General features: G+C 54.6%; 7 protein-coding genes across 7 annotated transcripts; 4 read left to right on the forward strand and 3 right to left on the reverse strand.

Moving 5' to 3' along the window:
- Positions 1-1419: 1419 nt before the first annotated feature.
- On the reverse strand, positions 1420-6069 carry CCMA1212_005136 (Elongation factor G; the record flags this gene model as incomplete). The annotated part of the gene is made up of 6 exons (XM_073702412.1): positions 1420-1474; positions 1543-3569; positions 3647-3758; positions 3850-4062; positions 4543-5698; positions 5763-6069. The coding sequence occupies 6 exons, from the start codon at positions 6067-6069 to the stop codon at positions 1420-1422; spliced, it is 3870 nt and encodes a 1289-aa protein (XP_073558806.1).
- A 936-nt stretch (positions 6070-7005) lies between these two features.
- CCMA1212_005137 (Aspartate aminotransferase) lies at positions 7006-8285 on the reverse strand (the record flags this gene model as incomplete). The annotated part of the gene is made up of 3 exons (XM_073702413.1): positions 7006-7225; positions 7270-8174; positions 8262-8285. The coding sequence occupies 3 exons, from the start codon at positions 8283-8285 to the stop codon at positions 7006-7008; spliced, it is 1149 nt and encodes a 382-aa protein (XP_073559214.1).
- Positions 8286-9883: 1598 nt separating this feature from the next.
- CCMA1212_005138 (ABC transporter G family member) lies at positions 9884-13373 on the forward strand (the record flags this gene model as incomplete). The annotated part of the gene is made up of 4 exons (XM_073702414.1): positions 9884-10041; positions 10130-10242; positions 10347-10637; positions 10696-13373. The coding sequence occupies 4 exons, from the start codon at positions 9884-9886 to the stop codon at positions 13371-13373; spliced, it is 3240 nt and encodes a 1079-aa protein (XP_073559209.1).
- A 365-nt stretch (positions 13374-13738) lies between these two features.
- CCMA1212_005139 (uncharacterized protein) lies at positions 13739-14656 on the reverse strand (the record flags this gene model as incomplete). The annotated part of the gene is made up of 1 exon (XM_073702415.1): positions 13739-14656. One exon carries the CDS (start codon positions 14654-14656, stop codon positions 13739-13741), a length of 918 nt encoding a protein of 305 aa, XP_073559208.1.
- A 381-nt stretch (positions 14657-15037) lies between these two features.
- On the forward strand, positions 15038-17292 carry CCMA1212_005140 (uncharacterized protein; the record flags this gene model as incomplete). Its single annotated transcript, XM_073702416.1, has 3 exons — positions 15038-15135; positions 15192-15948; positions 16321-17292. 3 exons carry the CDS (start codon positions 15038-15040, stop codon positions 17290-17292), a joined length of 1827 nt encoding a protein of 608 aa, XP_073558874.1.
- A 2101-nt stretch (positions 17293-19393) lies between these two features.
- CCMA1212_005141 (uncharacterized protein) lies at positions 19394-20562 on the forward strand (the record flags this gene model as incomplete). Its single annotated transcript, XM_073702417.1, has 2 exons — positions 19394-19622; positions 19802-20562. The coding sequence occupies 2 exons, from the start codon at positions 19394-19396 to the stop codon at positions 20560-20562; spliced, it is 990 nt and encodes a 329-aa protein (XP_073558875.1).
- A 1226-nt stretch (positions 20563-21788) lies between these two features.
- CCMA1212_005142 (uncharacterized protein) lies at positions 21789-23228 on the forward strand (the record flags this gene model as incomplete). Its single annotated transcript, XM_073702418.1, has 1 exon — positions 21789-23228. One exon carries the CDS (start codon positions 21789-21791, stop codon positions 23226-23228), a length of 1440 nt encoding a protein of 479 aa, XP_073558873.1.
- Between the last annotated feature and the right edge of the window lie 800 nt (positions 23229-24028).

Here is a 24028-nt window from a genome sequence, read left to right on the forward strand (position 1 = left end):
CGAAATGGTTGCCAGACTGGTGATAATCCCCTGACTGGTGGCTGTTTATGCCAGACAAACAACGAAACAAGAGGCAATATCAATCTCTACCTTGGTTCATTTCGGCCCCTAGGCGTTTCCATGACCTGATGAGAGTCGTCCCTCGGCATGTTCAAGACACAAGGCCAAAGGTCACAACCCTTTTTCCAACGAGACTAAGCCCGTCTGGTGCCCCTCAGCTCGTTTCTCGTTTCCAAGGCATCTTTGTCACATTGGCGAGATCCCCTTCTCCGAACACTAATACGAGTTGACGGGCAAACCCCTTGCATTGAGCATGGGAGGGCCAGCACCTTGTTTTCCTACCTCGAGATGACATAAGAGTAGAGCATACTCCGGTGCCTCTTTGCCACATTGAGTGGATATCCTTCTTCGCATGCAGCATCACTCGCATAACCATCAAGTAGTCAAGGGGTCCAAGCGGAAGCACGTCCCCCATACTGATCCCCTCTCACCCTTCAGACGGGGAGTCCGTTTCCCTAACGAGCTAATACATTTGCTCTCTTTCTGAAGCGGTACCAGAAACCTATCGATGATACGGCCAAACCATCCGGGGCATGAATCGATCATAAGACAAAACCCCTCAAGGGTCAAGCGGAAGTGCCCGTCCTTTATTTCCTTTTTTTTTTCTTTGGCCTTGTCTTACCTTTCTTTTTTCGCACTATAATAAGACAAGGACCCCTGACCCCGTTGAAGCAGAGAACAAGCGAGAGTGACTAAAAGCACCTTGGGGCAGACAAGCGAATGAGGGAGACGGGAACTAAAAGGGCTCCCCAGCTGCGTGTTCGTATTGCTTGACAACTCCAAACAATTTATTTTGGTACCTTACATGTGGTCTTATGGAAGGTACTTCATCTTACTTGATGACGTACTGTTGGTTTCTATCTCGTTCCTCTACAGCCTTGTAATTGTGAGATGAGATGGATCTTTGTTTTTTTTTCGGTGCCGAAACATACAAGGTGGCCTGGCTTACAAGCAATGAAACCGCACATACAGCTCGCATGCTGTTTGGCAGGCAGATCCGATCTTTTTGTGCATTCTCTCAATTTTTACTGACTTACTCGTACATGCAAATCTATCCATCTGATCTAGTAATCCTATCTGTCATTGTAAACATCGACATTTTTTCCATTTTGTATGATCCTTGAGCCCTTCTTTCTATTTCCTCCCCATATGTAACTTGACGTGGATGGCTTCTCCTAGCTGTTCTAGAAATGACAATTGGACCAGTCGCATCGCACGCTTTCCATTCATACTTGTACACCATATAAGGGACGCTTCATAGGGGTTATTTGTACAAGGCAGCCTGGTCCATCAAGGCAAGTAATGATGGCATCACTTGTCCGGGAGACTGCGTCTTCGTCAGAGAGCTTGAGCTTGACCTTATTTGGTTCGCTTCGCCTCGAGCTCGGCTTGGTACTTGGCGACCAATTCCTTTCTATAAACGGTATCAGTATAATGTACCTACTTAGGTAGTCGAAGACAATCTCAACAGGGCAAACTTACTGCAAGTGAGGGGGAGCAGGCGCATAGTGGCTAAACTCCATGCTAAACTCGCCCTTGCCCTGCGTCGCCGCGCGCAGCTGCGAGCTGAAGCCAAACATGGCGTTGAGGCTGCAGTCGCAGATGAGCGTAAAGTCCTCGCTGCCAATCTCCGTGTCGTGGATGGTGGCGTTGCGCTTGTTCATCAGCATGAGGATGTTGCCCTGGAACTCGTTGGGCGCCGTAATCGTCGTCTTCATCAGCGGCTCGAGGACCTGGCCGCCCGCCTCGGGGAAGGCCTTGCGGAAGGCCATCTGGGTGGCCAGGTTGAAGGCGTAGTCGGACGAATCGGTGACGTGGGTCTGGCCGTCGTTGATGATCATCTTGGAGCCGATGACGCGGTGGCCCAGCAGGGGGCCCTTTTCGCAGGCAATCTCGAAGCCCTTGGCGCAGGCGGACAGGAACTTGTCGGGGATGTGGCCGCCGACGACCTGGCTCTCGTAGTGGTTCTCCTCGGGCTTGTCGTTGGGCTCGATGTAGCCGGCAACGCGGGCAAAGTCGCCGGGACCGCCGCTCTGTCGCTTCAGGAGGTAGTCAAAGTCGGCACGGCGGGAGATGGTCTCGCGGTAGGCGACACGGGGCTGGCCGGTGACGCACTCCGTCTTGTACTCTCGCTTCAGCCGCTCGACGTAGACTTCGAGGTGCAGCTCTCCCATGCCGGAAATGATGGTCTCCTCGCTCTCGGCGTCGACGTGGACGCGGAAGGTCGGGTCCTCGCGCTGGAATCGGTTCATCGCCTTGCTGAAGTTGTCGGCGTCGCCGGTGCGCTTCGGCTTAATGGAAAGGGACATGACGGCGTCGGGGACGAACATGGAAGACATGGTGTAGGGAAGACCGCCGTCGGTAAAGGTATCACCAGAGGCGCAGTCAACGCCGAAGACGGCGCAGATCTCGCCGGCACCGACCTCGTTGACATCCTCCATCTCGTTCGAGTGCATGCGGACGATACGGGGGATGCGGACCTTCTTGTCGGTGCGCGAGTTGTACAGGTAGGTACCCTTGCTCAGCGTTCCCTGGTAGACACGGATGTAGGTGAGTTGGCCGTAGTTGTTCTCCTCGAGCTTGAACGCGAGTCCGACGAAGGGCAGCGAGTTGTAGGGGACCAGCGCGACCGTCTCTTCGCCCTTGGACTTGTCGAGAGCCGTATTTTCGATCTGACCGGGGTTGGGCAGGTAGTCGCAGACGGCATCCAGCATGGGCTGGATACCCTTATCGGCCAGGGCAGAGCCCATCATGACGGGGGTGAACTTGCGGGCAATGGTCGCGCGGCGGATGGCAGCCTTGATCTGTTCGTTGGTGGGCGTCTGCTCTTCGAGGTACAGCTCGGCAATCTCGTCGTCGACGTCGGCCAGCTTCTCGATCAGGAACTGGCGCTTCTCGGCGGCAAGCTCCTGCAGATTAGCCGGGACCTGGTCGGCAACGCGAACCCTGGTGCCACGGGGGCCCTCAAAGTACATGGCCTTCATCTCGATGATGTCGACAACGCCCTCGAACTCGTCCTCGGTGCCGATGGGGATCTGGATGGCGGCGGCGGGGATCTTGAGCTTGGTGTTGATCTGCTCGACGGCCTTCCAGGGGTTGGCGCCCATGCGGTCCATCTTGTTGACGAAGGAAATCCGGGGAACATCGTAGCGTTTCATCTGGCGATCGACGGTAATCGTTTGCGACTGGACGCCGCTGACGGCGCAGAGAATCATGACGGCGCCGTCGAGCACGCGCAGAGCACGCTCGACCTCGATGGTGAAGTCAATGTGGCCGGGGGTGTCGATGAGGTTGATGTGGTACTCCTCTTCCTTTCCGTCTACCGTCTTCTTCCAGTCGCAGAATGTAGCCGCAGACTGAATGGTGATGCCTTTTTCCCGTTCCAGTTCCATAGAGTCCATCTTGGCACCGACGGCATCTTTGCCGCGGACCTCGTGGATTGCCTTGATCCGGCCAGTGTAGAAGAGAACCCGTTCCGTTACCGTAGTTTTGCCACTGTCAATGTGTGCCTGTATTCGATATCTCGTTAGTTTCCTTCTCTCTGCTTCTGGCTACTGAGAGTAGGCAAGGTGATGTCGTCTCGTACCGCGATACCAATGTTTCGAACTCGTGAGAGGCGCTGAACCTCTTCGGGCGACAGGTTGGCGGCCACAGAGTCGGTAGTGAGGCTGGCAGCGTCATTTTGCGCCTTTTTCAGACTATCAGTCCTCCGATAGTTAGCCATTACTCCCTTCAACTCATAGACAAGCCCTTGCTGTCAACTCAAGGGCCATGGTGGGTGGTCCTCACGCTTCCTGCGCAGCATTGAACCGCAGCGCCGATCCGCTGAAAGGCCGCAGCTGGCTCTGCGCAGCCAAGGGAACAAAAGCAGCCTGGAAGTTGCGCGCTCCGGAAGACGCCGCCTTGTGGACGTCTGCAAACAGATGGCAGTTAAGCCATCTGAACGTCCCAAATGCCCTCATCGTGCGAGCTTGTCCACGGGCAAAGTGGGTGGGTTTGACGCTCCAGGATCAATCATCCCGCTTTAGAACGGCTCGACTTTTTTTTTTTTTTTTCTTTAGTGTCGGGGTCCCTCCAATTAGTTCGCCGTCTCACGTGCGGCAGTAAATCGGACCACCACGAACTCATACAGTGTGCTGGAAATCTCGCAACCAGATTCTTCTATTACGGCATTCGCTCACGCAAGTTTGAAAAACGTTTGGATAATGATATCTTGTTACATTGATAAACCATGTCGGCAGTTCTATGTGCATCTGTACAAAGTGTCCGAGGTATTTGAACGCTCCTTTTCAGCGAATGTCCTGAGCCCACCCAAACTCCAGAGAATGCTTGCTAGCAAGGTATGAAAAGAGACAGAGAAAAGAGGAAAGAAAAAAATCAGAGGTCCCATGAATACCAATGCGCCCAATACCATTCAACTCCAACAGTTCGTGAAAGAAGTACTCATAGGGTCGAGTAAAGACGTGTTTCACACACACTCACAGCCACCCAATGCCAAACATGGCACTTCCGAGCAGAGTGTAGCAAATGGTCATGCCGACCACAGCCATCCCCGGGCCAGAAAAGGCGCCCGTCAACGAGCCAGCGTTCTCGTCATCGCCATCATGGAAGCCACTGGCAGCAGACAGGCCGGATTGCGTCGACGAGGAATGGCCCGTCCTGCTCTGGTTCGGAGCCGCGGTGGCAGACGGGATCGGGGCGCCGCTGCTCGCAAAGGCGACGACGTTGGTCTTGGTGGAGTTGAAGTTGGTCGGGGCAATGGCAATCTGGTTGTTGACCAGGTCGTAGACGACGAATGCGGAGCGGAGGAATGTGTCGCCAAGCAGGAAAGGAGCGCCGGTCGTGTTCTGGATGCCAAACTCGCAGATTGACTGGCCCTTGTTGGGGCCGGACGAAAACCGAGGCGCGGGTCCGCCGCTGAAGAGGTCGAGGACGAGTTCGGACAAGGTGACGTTGATCGTAGGGCCGTCAGTCCCCGCAAAGGTAAAGGAGAAGAAGCCGTTGGTGTTGGCCACGGAGCAGGGGACAACCGCCAGGCCGAGCTCGTTGCTGAACTCGGCTCCCACTTCGTTCCACGCCTCCTCGGCCATGTCCTGCGGCAGATACGTCAGGGTGGTTCCGGAGTCCAGCACGGCGATGAGCGTATCCTCGCTTGTGGAGAGAGTGTCGGTTCCGCTGGGGCTCGTGGCCTGCACCGAGTACAGGTTGACGGCAAACTCGGTAAAGGTCTTGCCGCCGTTGGGAGAGATGATGTCGATGCTGGTCAGGTCGCCGTGGTATTTTTCCGTGTCGATGCCGCCGAAAAGTACAGAGCCCGTGTTGGCATCCAGATCGTTGAGCCACAGGCTAAAGGCCACGCTGTTGATGAGCTTCTCCTGTTGCAGGACGACGGGGAGGTTCGGGTAGGTGGATCGGGTCGTGCTGACAGAGGCCTCGTCGTTCATGTAGCCCACTCCTATCAGGCCGTTGGGGATCGATGAGCTGAGGCCGAGGCCCATGGTGAGGTTCTTGACGTTCACGCCGTTGATTTGGAGGTTGTCTTGGAAGTAGTCGCCCTTGGAAGAGGAGCCGTCGACGTAGGTGATGTCGAACAGGCCGCTGCCGACGTCATCAAAGGTATCGGAGTCATCAGGGTTGACTAGAAGAGCGGGAAGATTAGCTGAGCTGCAGAGAAGAACAACAGAGAGAATGCCTTGTCTTACAGCTTCCAAATTGGCATCCGGGATTCTGTTCTGAGATCTGAGTGCAGATGGCAGACGTTGATGACGGGACCCAGACATCGCTACTGCCCGTGTCCAGCTGCAGCGTGATGTTCTGGCCAGGACTTCCGACCTGGACGTTGATAAAGTATCCGCCCTGGACCCTTTGGTTGGACAGAGTGCCGTCGAGGGTTCCGTCTCGGCGGCTGAGCCTCGGCGCATGGCGCTTCTCGATGTCGAACTGGACGACTTGCGCCTGGGCTGCAGAAGCCAGGGCGACGCCCGCAACAGCCAGGAGCGAGGCTCTCATGGCGCAAGGCTACCTTGCTAGTCTAGAGGTGGGTAGGTAGCTGGGAAGTGGTAGAGTTGAGGATCTACAATTTCGTGTGTTCTACAATGTCGACGGCCTTTTGTGTTTCCCGATCAGGGGATGGATCGCCGCGCGTCTTGCTGGAGTGGTGTTGAGCTGGGTAGGTAGTTGAAGAAGATGTATAAAACAACAGGTAGGAGGCAACGTCAACAAGAGAGTTTGTACAAAAGACGGGGTGTTATGAACAGTTAGCCAAGAAAAAAAGCAGCCAAAGAGAAAGATACAAAAGCAAAGCAAAGCAACAGCAGAGCAGGACAGAGAAGAAGACGCCGCGCTGGAGCAGGGCCCCAGGAGGCTGTTATAAAGGATCACCAACCCAACGCTGCTGGACAGATGCGGAAATGAGACGCCTGGGCCCTGGCCGCTGAAACAGCACAGGTTTGAGTGACAGGCTTCGTCATCAAGCGCTGGCAGTGGAGACGCGCGCCGGCAACGGGGATCCTTGACTTGAGTGCCGAATGTCCGGGCTGACGACGACGAACCCTGAACAGCCTCATCAGATCTATGCGCTATTGTAATATTTTGCCTCTTATTATCCTTTAGTTTCTGTCATGGATTTTGTCTTGATGCATCTCTTTGTCCCGCCGGCGATTTCGTCTGTCCGGCTCCGTTGAAGCCACAGAGTAAGAAGGTAAAAGACCTTTCAGTGCAAGAATACCACAGGTCAGATTCAGTCACAAGACGCTCAAGACATCGGCCGACCGTCAGGAACAATCTCGAATTTTCGGATTTACCTAATCCATGCCATTGTCACAAAAATAAAACGTGTTCCGGCAGAGGGGGCTGCTGCGCGTGGCTGAGTCGCTGATTCCAGGCATTGCCGGATGGGGGGGGGGCTCAGCACCTTGACAAATCAGGCGCCTCGTTTTTCCTCCCCTACCCCATTAGCTCGCTCACACGCCAAACCTTCTGCCGCACATGCTCACCGAGCTTCTGCAGCGCCTCAGCCAGCACGGCGGATGATCCCACGTAGCCGACTCGGACATATCCCGCAAAGTCGACGCCCCGTCCGAAGCAGAGAGACCCGGGCACGAGCAAGACCTTTGTCTTGTCCAGCACGTCGCGGCAAAAGGCTACATTATCCACCGGCTGGCCGCTGGCGTTGTCGTGGAAGCGGATAGACGCCGTTGTGCCACCCACGAGCAGACCGAGGAATGGGCCTCGACAAAGGCCGCGACCATGGCGGCGCTTGGCCAGCGAGACGTTGCGCCGCAGCAGTTGACCCTCGGACGGCGGGCGACAGGGCGTAGCTCGCCACCTGGTCGTCCAGCTAGGGAGACGCTTATTGCCGTGTGGTGGCGCGCCTCGGCCAGTCGCTCAATGATGGCCTTGCTTCTTGACGCAATCCAGCCGACGCGGGTGCCGGCGAGCGAATAGGCCTTGGACAGAGATCCGGTCACAATGGCCTTTTCATAGCCTAGGTCTGCCACCGACGGCGGTATGCTTGCGTTGTTCTCTATTCCATCGTGGAATAGCGGGCGATAGACCTCGTCGGACAGGATCAGGATGCCCCTGGCCTTGGCAAATTCCACAATCTTATAGACGACATCTCTTGGTATGGGTACCCCGGTAGGGTTGTTCGGGTTGTTCACGATAATCATCTTTCGTTTGCGGGGTTTTAGCGTCACATATAATTGCTCCCGGCAGCTGTGGAATTCGGCCTGCTTGCTTTCGCGGGTACGGACCTTGGTGTTTGCCTTGACCAGCGTCTCCAGCTCGTCCACATCGGGCACGAGGCCATTCTCAGGCCGTAAGCGCCAGAGCGAAACCTCTGCTCCGAGACTCTCGGGCACAGAGAAGAGCTGCTGATACGTGGGATGCACGCAGATGACGTGGGCCCCCGGCCCGACCAAGCCATAGAATACCAAAAAGTTGGCTGCTATTGCGCCCTGCGTGATGAGGACGCTCTCGGCCGATAGCTGATCCCCTTCGTAGAGGGATGCGATGCGTTCCCTCAGCGTAGACGAGCCGCGGATGGCACCGTATGTGAGCACGGTGCTGGTCTGCAGCGGATTGGTCGCCTTGTCCTCGGATAGCTGGACCAGCTGGTCGATTGAGACTGATTCAGCGCATGTTTCGGCAATGTTTTAGCACCCCAGGGACTGTTTCGTAAGTGTATCCATCCATCCAACCTCGAACCGCTTGAAGCAGACCATGTTGGACTGAAGTGTTGCAGGGTGTTTTGTAAGGTTATGGGAAACAATGTCTGTTTCTTCACTGCTTAGGTATCTAACCCATGCCTCTACAGAATCTCAACAAGAAGAAGGGACTGGCCTCTCTTATCAACAAAGAGCCGCTCCATATCGGCGTTTGAATGAGCTGCTCGTTTGAGCTGAAGCCCCGTGTGGGGTAATAGAGGTTAGGGCGGGCTGTTGGAGAAGTCGGGGCGCGCCTTGCTGTCATGGCCGATCAAAAACATCGATTGGTTCAGTTTGCGTGTCCGCGATCTAGTTACTACCTACCTTATGGACTATCTCGGGAAGGGAAGCCTTCAGTAGTAGATTGACTTTCAGCATGCATGAACTAAGGCTGCCAGGGGCTGATGCTGGCCCAAGTGAAGTCGTTTCGCAACACACTGGAAGTCATCCTTGACGAACGTTTGGGTATTGCAATTCAACGAATGGACATTTTCCGAAACGTGACGACGGACAGCATAATTTGATGAATATGAGACGGCATGGGGCGAGAAAAAGCAGCTACGGACATCACCATATTCTGCGAATACCTATTGTTGAGTAAGCGATGTCATCATGCGTGAGGTAGCTCCAGGTTAGGTGTTGCGAAGAGTGGCATCGTCCTGATGTAAGAGCAACTGCCAGGCGGACGCAAGTCGGGCAACGCTTCTGGGGAAAAGGCCCATCTCTGTCCTCCCTCAGTTCTTTTCGCCCCCTGTGAGAATCCTAGGCCGTATGACGACCAGTCTCTTGATGAGAATGCATTCCCTGGTCTGAAAGCTGTTGCTTCATATCACTTGCAACCTTTCTAACCCGACTTCAAATAACGCAGTACACCCTTTCTTCTCGCGTATCAATATGCCACTTACATTCAATTCCTGTATTATACCAGGTAGGTAGGTAGGTAGGTAGGCACCGCAGGTGTCTGTCCTTGAGAACTGATCCTCAGCACGGAAAGCTGCAGAATATCCAGCCCAAGGCAGCCCATCCGCCTTTGGTCGCATTACCCAGCCTCTCCAGACTCGAAATGGAGAAACATGGGCCTTTACCCACTTGCATCTTCTTCCCCTCAATGAGGAGATGCCGCTAGCGGAGAACAACAAGGCCTCCAGCTGTACTGCTCATCTGGTCCATGGCCTGAGAATCATGTCACTGCAAATACAAGTGCCTACAGTATGCGTAAAGGCAGGACAGCTCCCGTCTCTGCGGTACAAGCAAGGTACGGCCGGCATGCGACATCTGTACAAACCATCGCATACCGCTCGTCACCACGTGTCGGGTAACGCGCGCTAGGCCAGCAAGTCCAGAGCTGAGAGGCGGCCGTACCAATCAGACAGCGGGGTTGATGCCTGGTTGTTGGGGAAAGCGCCAGTTGCCTGGCAGCACAGACCATTACTAGGCGGATTCAATGACGCCCATGTTCCAGGAACCGTGCCGCGGTACGCACCTTAGGTAAGGTCTGGTACCTTGAGCTTGGAGCCGTGGAGCCTCGAACTGTCACTTCACTTCTTCCCTCCTCCTCGTCCCTCAACTCTCGCAACCTTAGACCTGGGACTCCGCCTTTCGCGACGCTCATCGCCATGGCGCCTCTCAGCTGCCGCGGCATGCTTGTCGGCATTTTCGCGCTGATGCCGTCGCTGGCCGCCGCCTATGCCAACGCCAGCTCCAGCTACAACGTCGATGCTCTGCGGGCCCAGTTCGCGCTTATGGACGACCGCCCCAAGGACTGTCCGCCATGGTAAGAGACGAAGGCGATGCATCGCATGCTGGCCAATCGCGGCCATCAAAATGATATCGCTGCTGACTTGACTCTGAAATTGATATAGCTTCAACTGCCTCCTGCCCGCCCACACCTGCGCCCAGTACGCTGGCTGCAACGAGTACAACGGGAAATGCGACTGTCCCGATGGTTTCGGCGGTGACGATTGTCTCGAGCCACGTACGTCCACATCGCCAACGTCACGCTATTAGGCCAGCGCTTTGCATTGCCCTGGAAAGTCGCGCGCTCAAGTCTCGCTAACCTGCGATGTCTCTTTTCTCTAGTGTGCGGTTCTCTTGGCCGCGGCAAGGACCGGCCGATGCGCTCAAACTCGACCTGCGAATGCGATGAGGGCTGGACCGGTATCAACTGCAATGTCTGCACGACGAACCAAGCCTGCAATGCTCTGATGGAGACGGGAAGCGGTGGTGTTTGTTACCAGAACGGCGAGCTCGTCAAGTACAACAACCAGGTCTGCAAAGTTACCAACAAGAAAATCACCGATCTTCTTGGAAGGCAAAAGCCGCAAGTCACCTTCACTTGCAAGGAGGAGGATGCGACCTGCGATTTCCAATGTCAGTTCTACCCACCGCCCCCTCCTCTACTATATACTAACTGCTCCCTTTTCCTCAGTCTGGGTCGACGAGATCGAGTCCTTCTACTGCCACTTGTCGGATTGCACGTCTGGTGCCCAGTATTCCAACGAGAAGAACACGACTGCGTACAAATGCGACCATATCAGCTGCAGCTGCATCCCTGGACGTATGATGTGCGGCAAAGATGGCTCGCTCGACCTTACCGACTTTTTGGACCAAGCCATCAAAGGTCCCGGCCGGTTCGAATGCTCTCAAAAGGGCGGCGGTGCGCATGACTGTGCTTTCAAGGAGCCTGAGATGGACAACCTCATCGTCAGCTTGATCGGAGACTCCAGCATCCTCCTGGACTGCCAAGCGGGTGAATGCTTGTACGAGACCGAAGTGCCAGGTTATCACCGCCCCGTCAAACAAATCAACACTCCTCTCATTGCCGGCGTGATTGGCGGATGTGCGCTATTCCTGGCTGCAGTCATCATCGGAACGTGGTATCTGTCTCGCCGAAGGTTGCATTATGGAGCGATTCGCCTGGAGGATTCCGACGACGAGAGCACCAAGCTCATGGTCGATCACAAGCCGGCTGCCCTCTACTTTCAAAATGTTACGTATACCCTCCACGGCAAGCAGATTCTGTCTGGCATTCAAGGCATCTGCCAACCGGGAGAAGTCACTGCCATTATGGGCCCCTCTGGCGCTGGAAAGACGACGTTCCTGGATATCCTTGCCCGGAAGAACAAGCGCGGCCATGTCAGCGGAGACTTCTACGTCAATGGCGAAAAGGTCAACGACGCCGAATACAAGAACGTGGTTGGATTTGTTGACCAAGAAGACACCATGCTGCCGACTCTGACCGTTCACGAGACAATCCTCAACAGCGCTCTTCTGAGACTTCCCCGTGACATGGGTCGCGCCGCCAAGGAACAGAGAGTGACCGAGGTCGAGAAGGAGCTGGGCATCTATCACATTCGAGACTCCCTCATCGGGTCCGAAGAAGGCAACGGCCGTGGAATCTCTGGCGGAGAGAAACGACGAGTCGGCATCGCTTGCGAGCTGGTTACCAGTCCCTCGATCCTCTTCCTCGACGAACCGACCAGTGGACTGGACGCCTACAATGCCTACAATGTGGTCGAATGCCTCGTCACAATGGCCAAGAACTATAAGCGAACGGTCATCTTCACCATCCACCAACCTCGCTCAAACATTGTCGCTCTCTTCGACAGGCTCATCCTGTTGGCCCAGGGCAAACTGGTGTACTCTGGACTCTTTTCCCAGTGCCAGCCGTACTTTGATGACATCGGCTACGAGTGTCCCCCAGGCTTCAACATTGCCGACTACCTCGTGGACCTTACTATGCATGCGAGCAGCACGCAGAGCCTGGACGATGGCGGCATTGTTCCCGACGCTGGAAGCATCGGTCCGAGCAGTACGCGGGCTGTCAAGTCTATTGCGAGCGCCTCTCTTGCAAGCGCGGGTGAAGCGAGCGCCGAGCCATCCTTGCGACCCAAGAATCGCCGACGTGACTCGGTCAGACTTCGACAAGAACGGGAGCTCTTCACGCGCAGAAAGCAGACTGACACTGCTGCCTCTTCCGATGCTGGTGGCGATGTTCAAGACGGTTATCGGCTGCAGAACAATCCCACCAGCTCTCTGCCTAGCCAACAGCTGGACGATCCTCATGATTTACCCCCTCCGGCCATGACTGGAACAGACCTGGACATTATCACGCGCTCTTTCAGCAAGTCGTATATCGCGGCCTCCATCCGGGAAGACATTCAACAGGCAATCAGGGAAGCCGATGCTGCCAATGGATCCAACTCAAACGGATATGCTCCCAACGGGCCAAACATCTATACCAGCGCTGTTGGAAAGGGATACGCTCGGGTTGGATATCTCCGCCAGTTCATCATCATCTCTGGACGAACCTGGAAGAACCTGTACCGAAACCCCATGCTCATGCTCACTCACTACGCCATCGCTATCATCCTGGCAGTATTTTCTGGATACCTGTTCTATGGTCTCACCGATGATATCCCTGGATTTCAAAACCGACTCGGATTGTTCTTCTTCCTTCTGGCTCTCTTTGGCTTCAGCACACTCACGAGTCTCAACGTATTCGCCAGCGAGCGCCTTCTCTTTACGCGTGAAAGAGCCAATGGCTACTATTCTCCTGCCACCTACTTCGCCGCCAAGGTGTTGTTCGACATTATTCCCCTGAGAATCATTCCCCCTATCCTCATGGGGTCCATCATCTACCCGATGACCGGCTTGGTGCCGGATGCAGCACATTTCTTTAAATTCATGCTCGTCCTGGTCCTGTTCAACTTGGCGGCGGCAGCCATCTGCTTGTTTATCGGCATCGTTTGCAAGGACGGCGGAGTGGCCAACTTGATCGGCAGCCTGGTGATGCTGTTCAGTCTCCTATTCGCCGGTTTCCTCCTCAACCACGACGCCACGCCAAAGGGTGCTTTGTGGCTTCAAACACTGTCCATCTTCCACTACGGCTTCGAATCACTCATCGTCAACGAGGTCTTAGAACTCACTCTGGTAGACAAGAAGTACGGACTCGACATCACCGTCCCCGGAGCGGCTATTCTCAGCTCCTTTGGATTCCAGAATGCCGCCCTTTGGTCGGACATTAGGAATCTGGGCATCTTCGCTGCCGCCTTCATCGTCCTCGCCTATGCCGCCATGCACATTTTGCTTGTCGAGAAGCGATAGATCAGCAATCTAGAGTCTGTCCGAACACCAAGAACCCCCTTTTTTTTCAGTGTAGGTTACGGCATGTACATACCGACTTTTGTATTAGGCGAAACTCCCTGGGCATTTACACAACTGGCGTTGATGGAGCACGATCTGACCCTTTGAAGTGTATTTCTGATTTGTTGGCTACTGATTCTTGGAGCACTAGTTGTAGCCATTTGCTTGAGGTGGTCCTAATAAAACGTGTGGTTGCCTCCCACTTCCTTGAGAGGATTCTCTGGCTTGGAATCGTGAAGCGTGACTGAATTGTCCAACAAGTGGTACTGATATAATACAGGTGGTTACAGGTGCATGATATTCTACATTTTGCAAACCCAAAACCCTTACTCCATTTTGCCTCCCGTAAACTCCTCCGCAATCCTCTTTTGCCGCTTAACAGAGTGGTCATACTCCGACTCGTAGTAGTCCATGAGCTTGGTCGACTTTCCAGTGGTGGTTTCCAGCATGTTCGCGATGGAGGGAGGCCTGCCGTAGACGCCCCAGGCGTTCTCCGTCGTGCCGTACAGCTGGAAGGACTGGCTCTGTTTCCTAAAGTAGTCCTCGCTGAAGATCTCGTCAATCTCAGCCTTGAGCTCGCTCTCATGGACGATGAAGTTGGAGGCGTTGATGTAGAGCTCCATGAGGGCGTCCCGCCGGGCCTCGTACTTGGCCGTTTCCTTGGCCTGGACCTTTGCTCGGCTGCGCTGCGCGCGAGCGAAGCGGTCCGGGTCGGGATATACTTTTGTGTCGAGGATGGCGTCGAGGACGGTGCTCCGGGTGAGGCGATCGTCTTCCCGCTCCGGGGCGGCAGCGGCCTCGTTGTTCTCTCTGAATTTACGGCTGACGCGGGCGTTTCGAGCGGCATCACTCCTCTCACGGCGCCTGTAGAGGGCCTTCAGACCTTGCTCCAGGTTGGCCCTTCGGGTCTCTGCCATTTGGCGCTTCCATCTCTGGGACTCGTTGGACGGCTCGCGCTCGTTGGGGGATCTGGGAGCCGTCTGCTGGATGTACTCGGGCCTGACCTTGCGATCGCCCTCGGCCCGGGGGAAGACCTGGCGCGGAACGGGCAGCGAGCCTCTTACCCGCGGCGGCTTGGCTTCGTCGGTCTGGGACTGGGGAGGCGAGGGGAGGCGGATGTAGGAGGGGGACTGAGGCGGGACGGCGTTGGAGAGAACGGCGGGGGTCGTTGAGAAGGATCGTGAGGCGGAGGCCAATTGGCGGGCTGCTGGCCTGAGGCAGCTGCTTGCCGGATGAAACGACATTTTGACTGGAGGTGAAGGCTGGGAATCGGCAGCTTGGTCTGTTGCTGCTCGTCCGCTGAGCTTCACGACTTTCTTCGTGTGATGTCGGCTTACAGAAAACGAAAATTGCCAAACCCGCAGAGATGCCCCGGATTAATGAGCTCCGGCCTTCCGTGTGACCCCTGTCATCTGCTTATGTAAAATAAGATGAGACCAGCCACCGCCTGCAGAAAATGTGTGGGTTAGTGGGGTCCCCTCTCCAAAGACACGAAGGAAAAAAAAAAAAAAAAAGTTTCGTGATAAGAAGCAGCAGCCCCAAACTTTTTTTCTCTCTGCTTTTTTTCTTTGCTTCTTCCCAAGATCTTTGTGTGCTTGCCCACCAGCAAGCTCCAAAACTTCACCATGGGTACTGGGAAGAAGGAAGCCGCCCGGCGCACGCGCCAGGGCAAGACTGGCGATGGCATGGGCAATGTTCGTGTCAAGGGCGAGAACTTTTATCGGTATGTGCTGCAGCCTCTGGGTGCTCCCTGGACGGAGAGGTTTTTCTGCTTGGAAGGCATGCTGACGATGATGCGTACAGCGATGCGAAAAAGGTCAAGCTCGTCAACATGTACAAGGACGGCAGGGCCCAGAGAGACGCGGACGGGAAAATCACAAAGGCTGCCAGCTACCAGTCCCGAGAGATTCCCAATGCCCGGATCGAGCCGAACCGCAAGTGGTTCACCAACACTCGTGTCGTCTCTCAGGACACCCTGACGGCCTTCCGTGAGGCCATGGCTGAAAAGGCCAAGGACCCTTACCAGGTTCTCCTCAAGACAAACAAGCTCCCCATGAGCCTTATCCACGACGGTGGCAAGGACACCACCAATGGCATCAAGCAACACAAAGCCAAGATGACCATTGAGACGTCGCCGTTTGCCGGTGTCTTTGGACCCAAGGCCCAGCGCAAGCGTGTCAAGCTCGGCGTCAGCACCGTGGCTGACCTTGCCGACGACACTGAGAAGAGCATGGATACCTATGAGGAGCGCATGGAGCAGAACAAGTTGCTGAGTGGAAACTCTGGCAATGACGGCGAGGCTGAGTCGCTCACCATGGCCATTGAACCCGTGTTCGACAAGGGCCAGAGCAAGCGTATCTGGAACGAGCTGTACAAGGTCATCGACTCTTCCGATGTGATCATCCACGTGCTTGATGCTCGAGACCCCGTCGGAACTCGCTGCAAGAGTGTTGAGAAGTATCTCAAGGAGGAGGCACCTCACAAGCACTTGATCTTTGTGCTCAACAAGTGTGATCTGGTACCAACCAGCGTTGCTGTAAGTCATCTGTTCTTCTTCAACTTCCTGCACCAACCTTCTCCCCTCCCCGACCTTGGCCTTGGGCCCCCAATGAATCCTGTCAGGACACCTTACATACTCTCCGTGGAGGACCGTCTGTTACAACATTGGGAGATCAATTGCTATCTCGACTGTCTGCAGCTTCGGCTGCAGGCTGATGGGTGCCGTTTTGGTTACCCATCAAGAGACGGCTGTGCGTCTGATGAGTTGAAGCCTTCCCTCGCCCTCGCTGGCATCCAAAGGAGCTTCTTAGTGATGACACACACATTTCTTCGTGACTGCTCGCTTTTCGCTTTGCATCCTCCTTCGTGTTGAATCCTCCTATGAACATTTCTTCTAACATGAGAAAAGGCTGCGTGGGTACGACACCTATCAAAAGAACACCCCACACTTGCGTTCCATGCAAGCATCAACAACTCTTTCGGCAAAGGATCTCTGATTCAGCTGCTGCGCCAGTTCTCCGCTCTCCACACGGATAGAAAGCAGATCTCCGTCGGCTTGATTGGCGGTCCCAACACTGGAAAGTCTTCCATCATCAACACTCTGTCCAAGAAGAAGGTGTGCACCGTGGCGCCCATTCCCGGCGAGACCAAGGTGTGGCAATACGTCAGTCTCATGAAGCGCATCTACCTCATCGACTGCCCTGGTATCGTGCCTCCTTCAAGCACAGACACGCCGACTGATCTCGTCCTGCGAGGTGTTGTGCGAGTCGAGAAGGTGGAGCACCCTGAGCAGTACATTGACGCCCTCTTGAGCCGAGTCAAGCAGCACCACATGGAGAAGACGTATGACGTCAAGGGATGGAAGAACGCAACTGAGCTTCTGGAGCTGCTTGCTCGCAAAGGTGGCCGTCTCCTTCGCGGAGGAGAGCCTGACCTCGACGGCGTGGCAAAGATGATGCTAAATGATTTCATGCGAGGCAAGATTCCATGGTACACCCCCGCTCCCAAGTCGACCGAGGAGGGCGAAGAGGGAAGTGGCAACGTCAATGGCCGCGGAGGCAGGCTTGGTGAGATGCCTCGGAAGCGACCTGCTTCCGAGACATTGGATAATGCCGCAGAAGCCGAAGCCGAAGTTCCTGCAGGCAAGGCGGACGACGAGGAGTCATCGGATAAAGATGATTTCGAGGGTTTCGCCAGCGGCACTGAAGAAGCTCTGTCGAGGAAGGCTTCTTTTGGCGCTACCAGTGGAGCGCAGAGCGATGACGAGAGCAACTCGGACGACGTCTTGAGCGTTGACGAGGAGAGCGGTGACGAGGGCGATGCTCCCGTTGCCCAAATCTCATCTAATGCTGGCCGGCCCAACAAGAGACAGCGACGTTGAAGAGGATGACAGGCATTGCATTTGTCTACATCCGGCTGAGCGCCACCTGTCTTACTGTCCGTGTATCGTGCCCAGTCAGCGTACGGGCGTCGTGGAGGAAGACAGGGTGGCTTGGCGTCAAGGCAACAAACATCAGCTGAGACATGCTGTTTGCTCGTCTCAACGCATCTCAGAGACATCCTGCCTAGTGCAGTACTCAAAGACCCGCGATGTCCGGGCTAGCGATGTACAAGATTGGCATCGGTATTGGCCAGTAAGGGCCCTTGATCGCCCACCAAGCTCACGATGACACTTTGAGAGGTGGCCCTCGAGTGGCTCTGCTCTGGCCTTGTGGAGTCTGGAGCAGAAACACACAACTGTATGGTAAGCACATACAGTTGATGTCGGAGAGCAGGGATTTAGGCGACGTGTGTTGCCCCGACACGTCATTTGGCGGTGCTCGTCGCCGCTCTTGTGAGGCTGCGTCGATCGCGTGTCATGCGCGCCTCGGTCCGCTCCGGGAAATCAGCCTATTCACAAGCATGCCCTCTTTTCTAGTTCGCAACCTACCTCAAGGCATCGTCGAGGCTGAGGTAACCCCGGCGGGGCATGCCAATCGACCGCTGTCGAATCCCCGGCTTGAAAAGTAGATGGATTAATCTAGGACTATACTGTCAGATGAACCAGACTTGATCGAGTTGAGATAATACGAAGATATTAATACGTGCTAGTCTCTGTTTGAACAACGTCGTCGTGACTTGTAATCAAGACTTCTAAGTCTTTGTCTCAATTCTTGTGTATCATGACATGGACGACTCCTTCTGCATGCACGCCTGCAAGGGCGTTTCTTGTTCCACCTGCAGTGCAAAGTGAATTGGCTCGCACGACGGATGAGAGTTTTGCTGAATCGAGCCACTTGATTGGAGAAGTACTTCGTATTGGATGGCTTGGATGAGCCTCGATAGAAGCTACGGTAGCTCAATCGCAATCAAGGTTGAACGACATGCTGTCCGACTTTCCCTTCCAAGCACTGGACTATCAAATACGAGCTTCGGCCTCTCTTTTTTCTTTGGCAAGATCTGCGTGTCTTGTGTTGTGGAAGTGTAGGACTGGTCTTATTTTGAGAGGATCAAGTGCCGGTTCAGCTGGCTGGGATGTTGGCGGTAGGATTGGGAGGGGGATGGTGAGATGTCTGATGGTGGTGTTTGGGTTGGGGATGTTGCTTGTTTGGGGTTGGGGGTTTCGGGGTTGCACCTCGTTTTTCTTACTCTTCGAGGTGTTGTTAAAGATGTGTATACTGCGTACTGAGATTTGGCATTCATCGATCTGGGGATACTTGACGTAGAGTAGAGGAATATGTAGCTTTGAGGTGGAGACGGATACTTGAAGAGCCGTTATCAAACTGACAACTAGCTAGGATAGAGAGAGTATCGTAGTTGATTCCGTACCATTGTAAAGGGGAGCATTTCAATCTATGGCTGTGATGTCAAGGCATGTTAGGATGCTGCCTGGGCTCCTTCTTCCTTGCCTTTTCTCGTATTTGTCAATGCCCAGTCTAACCAGGCGGTGCTGCGTTGATCACGAACGAGTGAGACATTGTTGCCACCTCAAAAGACCTCAGGCCATATGGTGTTTCTCTCCGTTCCCGGGATTGGCCTCGTTTTACCTGCAGGCTATCGGTGAGGCTTCATGCATTTGCTGGGAGGGTTGATGCCTGCTTCATCCCCCGATTATCTTTATTGATGACGATGCGGTGCGTTGGCGTTGGTTCGTATAGTGGCGAGGTCAATTGGTGAGTTGGCGTTGATTTCTGCAGTAATTCTTTTTGGGAGAGTGTTCTTGTTGGGAGATGTAAGTCTTTGGAGTGGGTGAGGTAAGTGGCATCGTGATGGGGTTTCAGGAGGCTTGGATGAGGACTGGGGGAGGATGGAGTCTCTTGTTTGTGTATATAATGGTGGCTTCTTTCCGGAGTTGTTGTGCCCATTATCTTGCCGTTGAACACACGGTATAGGACCATAACCGAGCATATCCGTTTGCGAATAGCATCATTTGTTCAAATCACAAGGCTACCTAAAGACTCTCAACCTCACACGGGCACGAGCAGTTGAGCTTCGACTCAGCCATGCTATCATCTCTCCTCACTCTCGGCCTCGCCGTGGCCACAGCTGAGGCTGCCGTCGCGCGGGCGTCAGGCTGCCAGTTACACCTCTCGGCCTCGGGAGCCATCTCTGGTCCTGTCGGCGAGATTTGGTCCGGCCAGGTGCGAGCTGGTGGAGTCGTGTCCTCGACGACGTTTACTCTGCAGGGTGCCCAGATTTGGGACGACAAGGGCCGCGGATGCTGGTGGACTCGTGAGTTTTTTCTTTCCTACCTACTTTCTGTCTTGTAGTGCTCTTTGGTTTGGCGTGGGCCTCACGTTGGAGACATGCAGCGTGCTCTGCACGTGTGACTGCAAAACCATTTGCATCATAATGTCTGAGTTAATGTCTTCGAATCATGGATTGAGCGCTGACGAATGGATGTGAGACAGCGCCGGCACATGTGCTGCAGTGCGACGAGAACCAGACGCCAGACGACGGATTCAAGGTGGGCTGCGACGGCAGCGTCTCGTACAACGGGCAGACGGACTTCTGGGAGTGCCAGACGGGCGAGGAGGGCCAGTATAACGTCTATCTGGAGGACGGACACGGCGTCAACTGCAATAAGATATCGCTCAAGGCGGACAGCTGCCGCTCGGAATGCCCTACGCCTACGCCTACGCCTACGCCTACGCCTGCTCCTACGCCTGCTCCTGCTCAGTCGTGTCCGGCGAATCTCGACGGTGCTTATGAGTTTCCGCATCTTATTATTCCTGTTGATCAGGCCGATCCGGACAAAGCCCCTGGGACGTCGTACTTTGGGGAGGTATCAAGCAATGTCTCGTCCATTTTCAACTTTGACATTCCTGAAGGTGACAAGGGCAAGAGATGCAGTCTCGTGTTTCTCTTCCCTGAGCAAAAGGACCTGCAGACATCGTCTTTTACGTTCTCTGGTTCGGGGGCTTTGGACTTTGCTTGGCTGGATGGGCCGGCGAGCCAAGGCACGACGTGGAATAATCAGCCGGGCGTGAACAAGGATTTGGGGACGACGACGGTGGCACCGGGACATGGGTATGTGATTTCGACGTTTGAATGTCCGGCTGGGGAGACGGTTGCTTTTGGGGTCTCGGCGGCGGAGGGGGGAGGGAGTGATTTGAGGTGGTTTCAGGACTTTAATCTGGCGCCTATTGGGTTGTATATTACAAAGTGCTAGATGATTTACATAGCATAGCTGCGAGGAAGAGTGGGAGGAGTTGGGGGGGATAGGGGTAGAGGATGTGGTGTTGGATAGTGGGATGCTTGAATGTGGTGGATGGTTCTGGATATTCGATGATAATGACGCGGTACTGGCCGCAAACGAACAAAATCGGATTCTTCTGCCTGAGCTGATTTAATGATGCATCAATGTGAAATAAATGTATTGGGGAGGCTGGGGTGCGGGTGGAGATGCAAGAGTGAAGCGAGAGGTGAGGTGAATCGTGAAGTGAAATCGTTCAAGAAGGCGAGGCTCTCCGACGACAAGGTCTGACACGCCTTCACGCCTCAGCGCTTGCACAGGAAATGTGTCAATATTACACTCTTCGTAAAGCTACGGTTGTCAAGACTGTATATACCAGAAGGATATGTAATCCTGATAGGTTGGTAGAAGGCATAACAAAGAGAATCTAAGGTGGGAGGAGTTGTCCTCGAGCTCACTTTTGCTTCGACCTCAACACTCCTCAGCAGCTGGTGCATGCACCCGAGTGGGGATGCCCTCCACCACTCATACCTTCTTGACCGTAACAAAGCTTCCGTAGAGCAAGTGAGAAAAGTACATAAAGCCCTTGCTTACCCCCATTCTCTTGTTCCCTTTCCTTTTCTTCTTCACCTTCTTCTTCTGCGTCTTTGGCATTGTGCTTTCGACAAGCTTCTCTCTGTGGCAGTTTCTCAGCATCTTTGACGACGTTTACATTCAGCTCCAAGAGCTACAGATTTCAAGTGTAAGCTCAGCTAGAGCTTCTCTTCTTTGTTGATTTCCAACCGTTGTCGCCGGGGTTTCGAAAAGACATGTCTCCGATGCCTCCACCACCTGTTCCTTTGACGCCTTCGATGCGTGCGCCGAGTTCGACGCCTTCCGCGCCTCTGAGGCACCCGATGGACTCGCTGAATTTGGTACCTTCTAACGGCCATGTGCAGTTCATGGTATGCCGCCCTCCTGAACCTCAACCATCCGAGTACATGTATGCTGCTTGCTAACTCTGTGCCAGCACCAGATGAACCAGTCTCTTCACCCAACGGGCTTCCAGCAGCAGTATGGAATGGGCTCCGATGCTTCTTAGAGTATGCTCCTGAGCCTCCCAAGTGGCGACGTCCGATCAGTGAACTGACAATGTCCTTGCAGATGGAGCCTCGACACTTGCTCATACCGCGTTTGATGTCCAGTCTGCCCATTTTCCCGTCATGGGCGTGCTAGCGAACCAAGTCTCTGCTGGAATTGTTGGACCTACCGTTACCGCTGCTGGGGCTGCCCTTGGACCTACTATCAACTCATTTGATGGTGTGGAATTTGGCAATCCTTCTACGCCTGCCATATCGCAGATGCCAATGCAAATGCCGACGTCGATGCCGATGCCAATGCCCTCAATATCGTCGACGTCCTCGGTGCACCAGATGCAGTCCATGCAGTCAATGGCGAAGAATATGCCGACAAAAATGGGCACGACCATAACCTCGAATATGATAATGGGCGTGGAGCCGAACCCAAACATTCACACGGGTACGAGTGTGAACCAGACCCCAAACATGACACTGAGCACGCCTCCTCCTCCTCGACCCTACCGTCCCGTCACCGACGGCCATCAGAACATGGCCATCGGCCAGCCTACCACAAAGGAGCCTCAACAACACGCTCCTGGTTCCGGCATCATCACCCAGCCTTATGAGAAAGCCGCCAAAACCGAGGCCAAGGCTTTGGCTCCGCAGCACAACTCGCGAGTGGCCAAGTGCCCCCCTGTCATGTCTTCCAAGGCCAGGGCTCTCCTTCGAGCCATGACGCCCGAAGCCTTCGCCCCAACTCCTGTTCAAGCCCTGGCTCCCCCTCAACCACATCCCGCAGCCGCCCCAGAGGCCATGGTCGTTGACGAAGTTCCGCCTCCCGCACCAGCTCCCATCCCAGAAGCTGCCAGGGCCGAGCCGAACCTCGAAGACACTCCCGCCGCAAGAGCTACCCCTTCGAAAATCGACCAGGAGCGGCTGGACAAGCTTCTTGTCTGCAAGCACTGGGAACGGCACCATATGATTTCCTTTTGCCAGCAGGTCGAAATCATGGCCGGGAATCGCGGTAACGACTACACTACGTGGCGCCAGCGCCTGATCAAAAGGCGCGAGTCCAGGGGTTTGTGGAACGTGTACGAGATTGACGGCTTCTTGTACGAAGTGGATTTTAATACGGGGGAGGCGAGGGGGGTCCCGAGGAGGGAGTACGTTAAGATGGTGGATAAGGTGAAGAGGAAGTGCTGCGCTCCGGCGGTGGAGGAGGTGGTGGAGGAGAATGAGGAGGAGGTAGAAGAAGAGAGCGAGGAAGACGAGGGAGGAGGAGAAGAAGAAGAAGAAAAAGAAGCAGGAAAAGAGGATGAGGGCAAGAAGGTGGATGAGGATGTAGAAGGAAAAGTGGGAGAGGCAGAGGAAGAAGAAGAGGAAGAAGAAGTGGAAGAGAAAGGCGAGGTCGAAGACAAGCAGGAAGAGGAAGAAGGGGAGATGGAAGGGATGGAAGTGGTGGAGGAGGCGTCCCAGGCTTCGGCTGGGAACGCTCGCTCGTTCTTGGACCTCTTGGACGAGAACGGCGACGTGCTCCCGCTGGAGGCCTGGGACCAGGAGCTCCGTGACGGCTTGGCCGTCTGAGCTGGAAGAGGGAAGTGAAGGGGGAGGAAGGGGATTCCTTTGCTTTCCCCTTCTTTCGTCTCTTTTCACTTAGTTTAGTACATGTTTCAAGCTTCCTTTGGGCTTCATGGCGACAAAGATGGAATTCGATGCCCACACACGTTGTATAAAGTCGTGATTGCCAAGTTGTATGATGTTCTTGTCTCTTTTATAGACAGAAGAAGAGCAATAATTGCATTAAACGGGCCTCGCCATGCTGGATTGCTGCGTCCCCCGGAGACAGGTAATAGATGGGAGCATTCAACTTTGCTTCCTCTCCATGTTCTCTCTTGCTTGGACAAGTTACAATCGGCTTCTCTCCGCCGATCGAGCAAGGATTCAGCCACCCTTCGCTTCCATCGGTCTCCACATATCCAGATATCACCTCATAATCACCGGATTCTGTGGCAGCAGGAGGCATATGTACAGTACAAGCAATCAGTTCTCAGCCTTTCATCAAGTGCTTTGAGGTTGCAGGAGGTGGATCGACCGAGGAAAGCCCTGGAGCACCAACGTCACAGCGCGTCTAGGGCCCTGTCAGTGTGTGGCTTTAGCGGTCCTCGGTGGGGTGAACCCCTGTGGGTAGACGCAGCATCTGTTCGTGCTGCAGCCTTACATAATTGCTATTGGCTTCTACCATCCCGCACTATTCAGTTTTTCCATCTCGTCATTACTCTCTCACAAGTGTTTGATGCTGATACAGCTCCTTTGTTGCTTTACCAGTTTGCGAATAGGCACGGCTCTGTTTACTCAGGATACCTGCTTGCAACATCCACGCAGCC

This window comes from Trichoderma ghanense (assembly GCF_004382785.1).
Source record: "Trichoderma ghanense strain CCMA-1212 chromosome Unknown scaffold_5, whole genome shotgun sequence".
Classification (NCBI taxonomy): domain Eukaryota; kingdom Fungi; phylum Ascomycota; class Sordariomycetes; order Hypocreales; family Hypocreaceae; genus Trichoderma; species Trichoderma ghanense.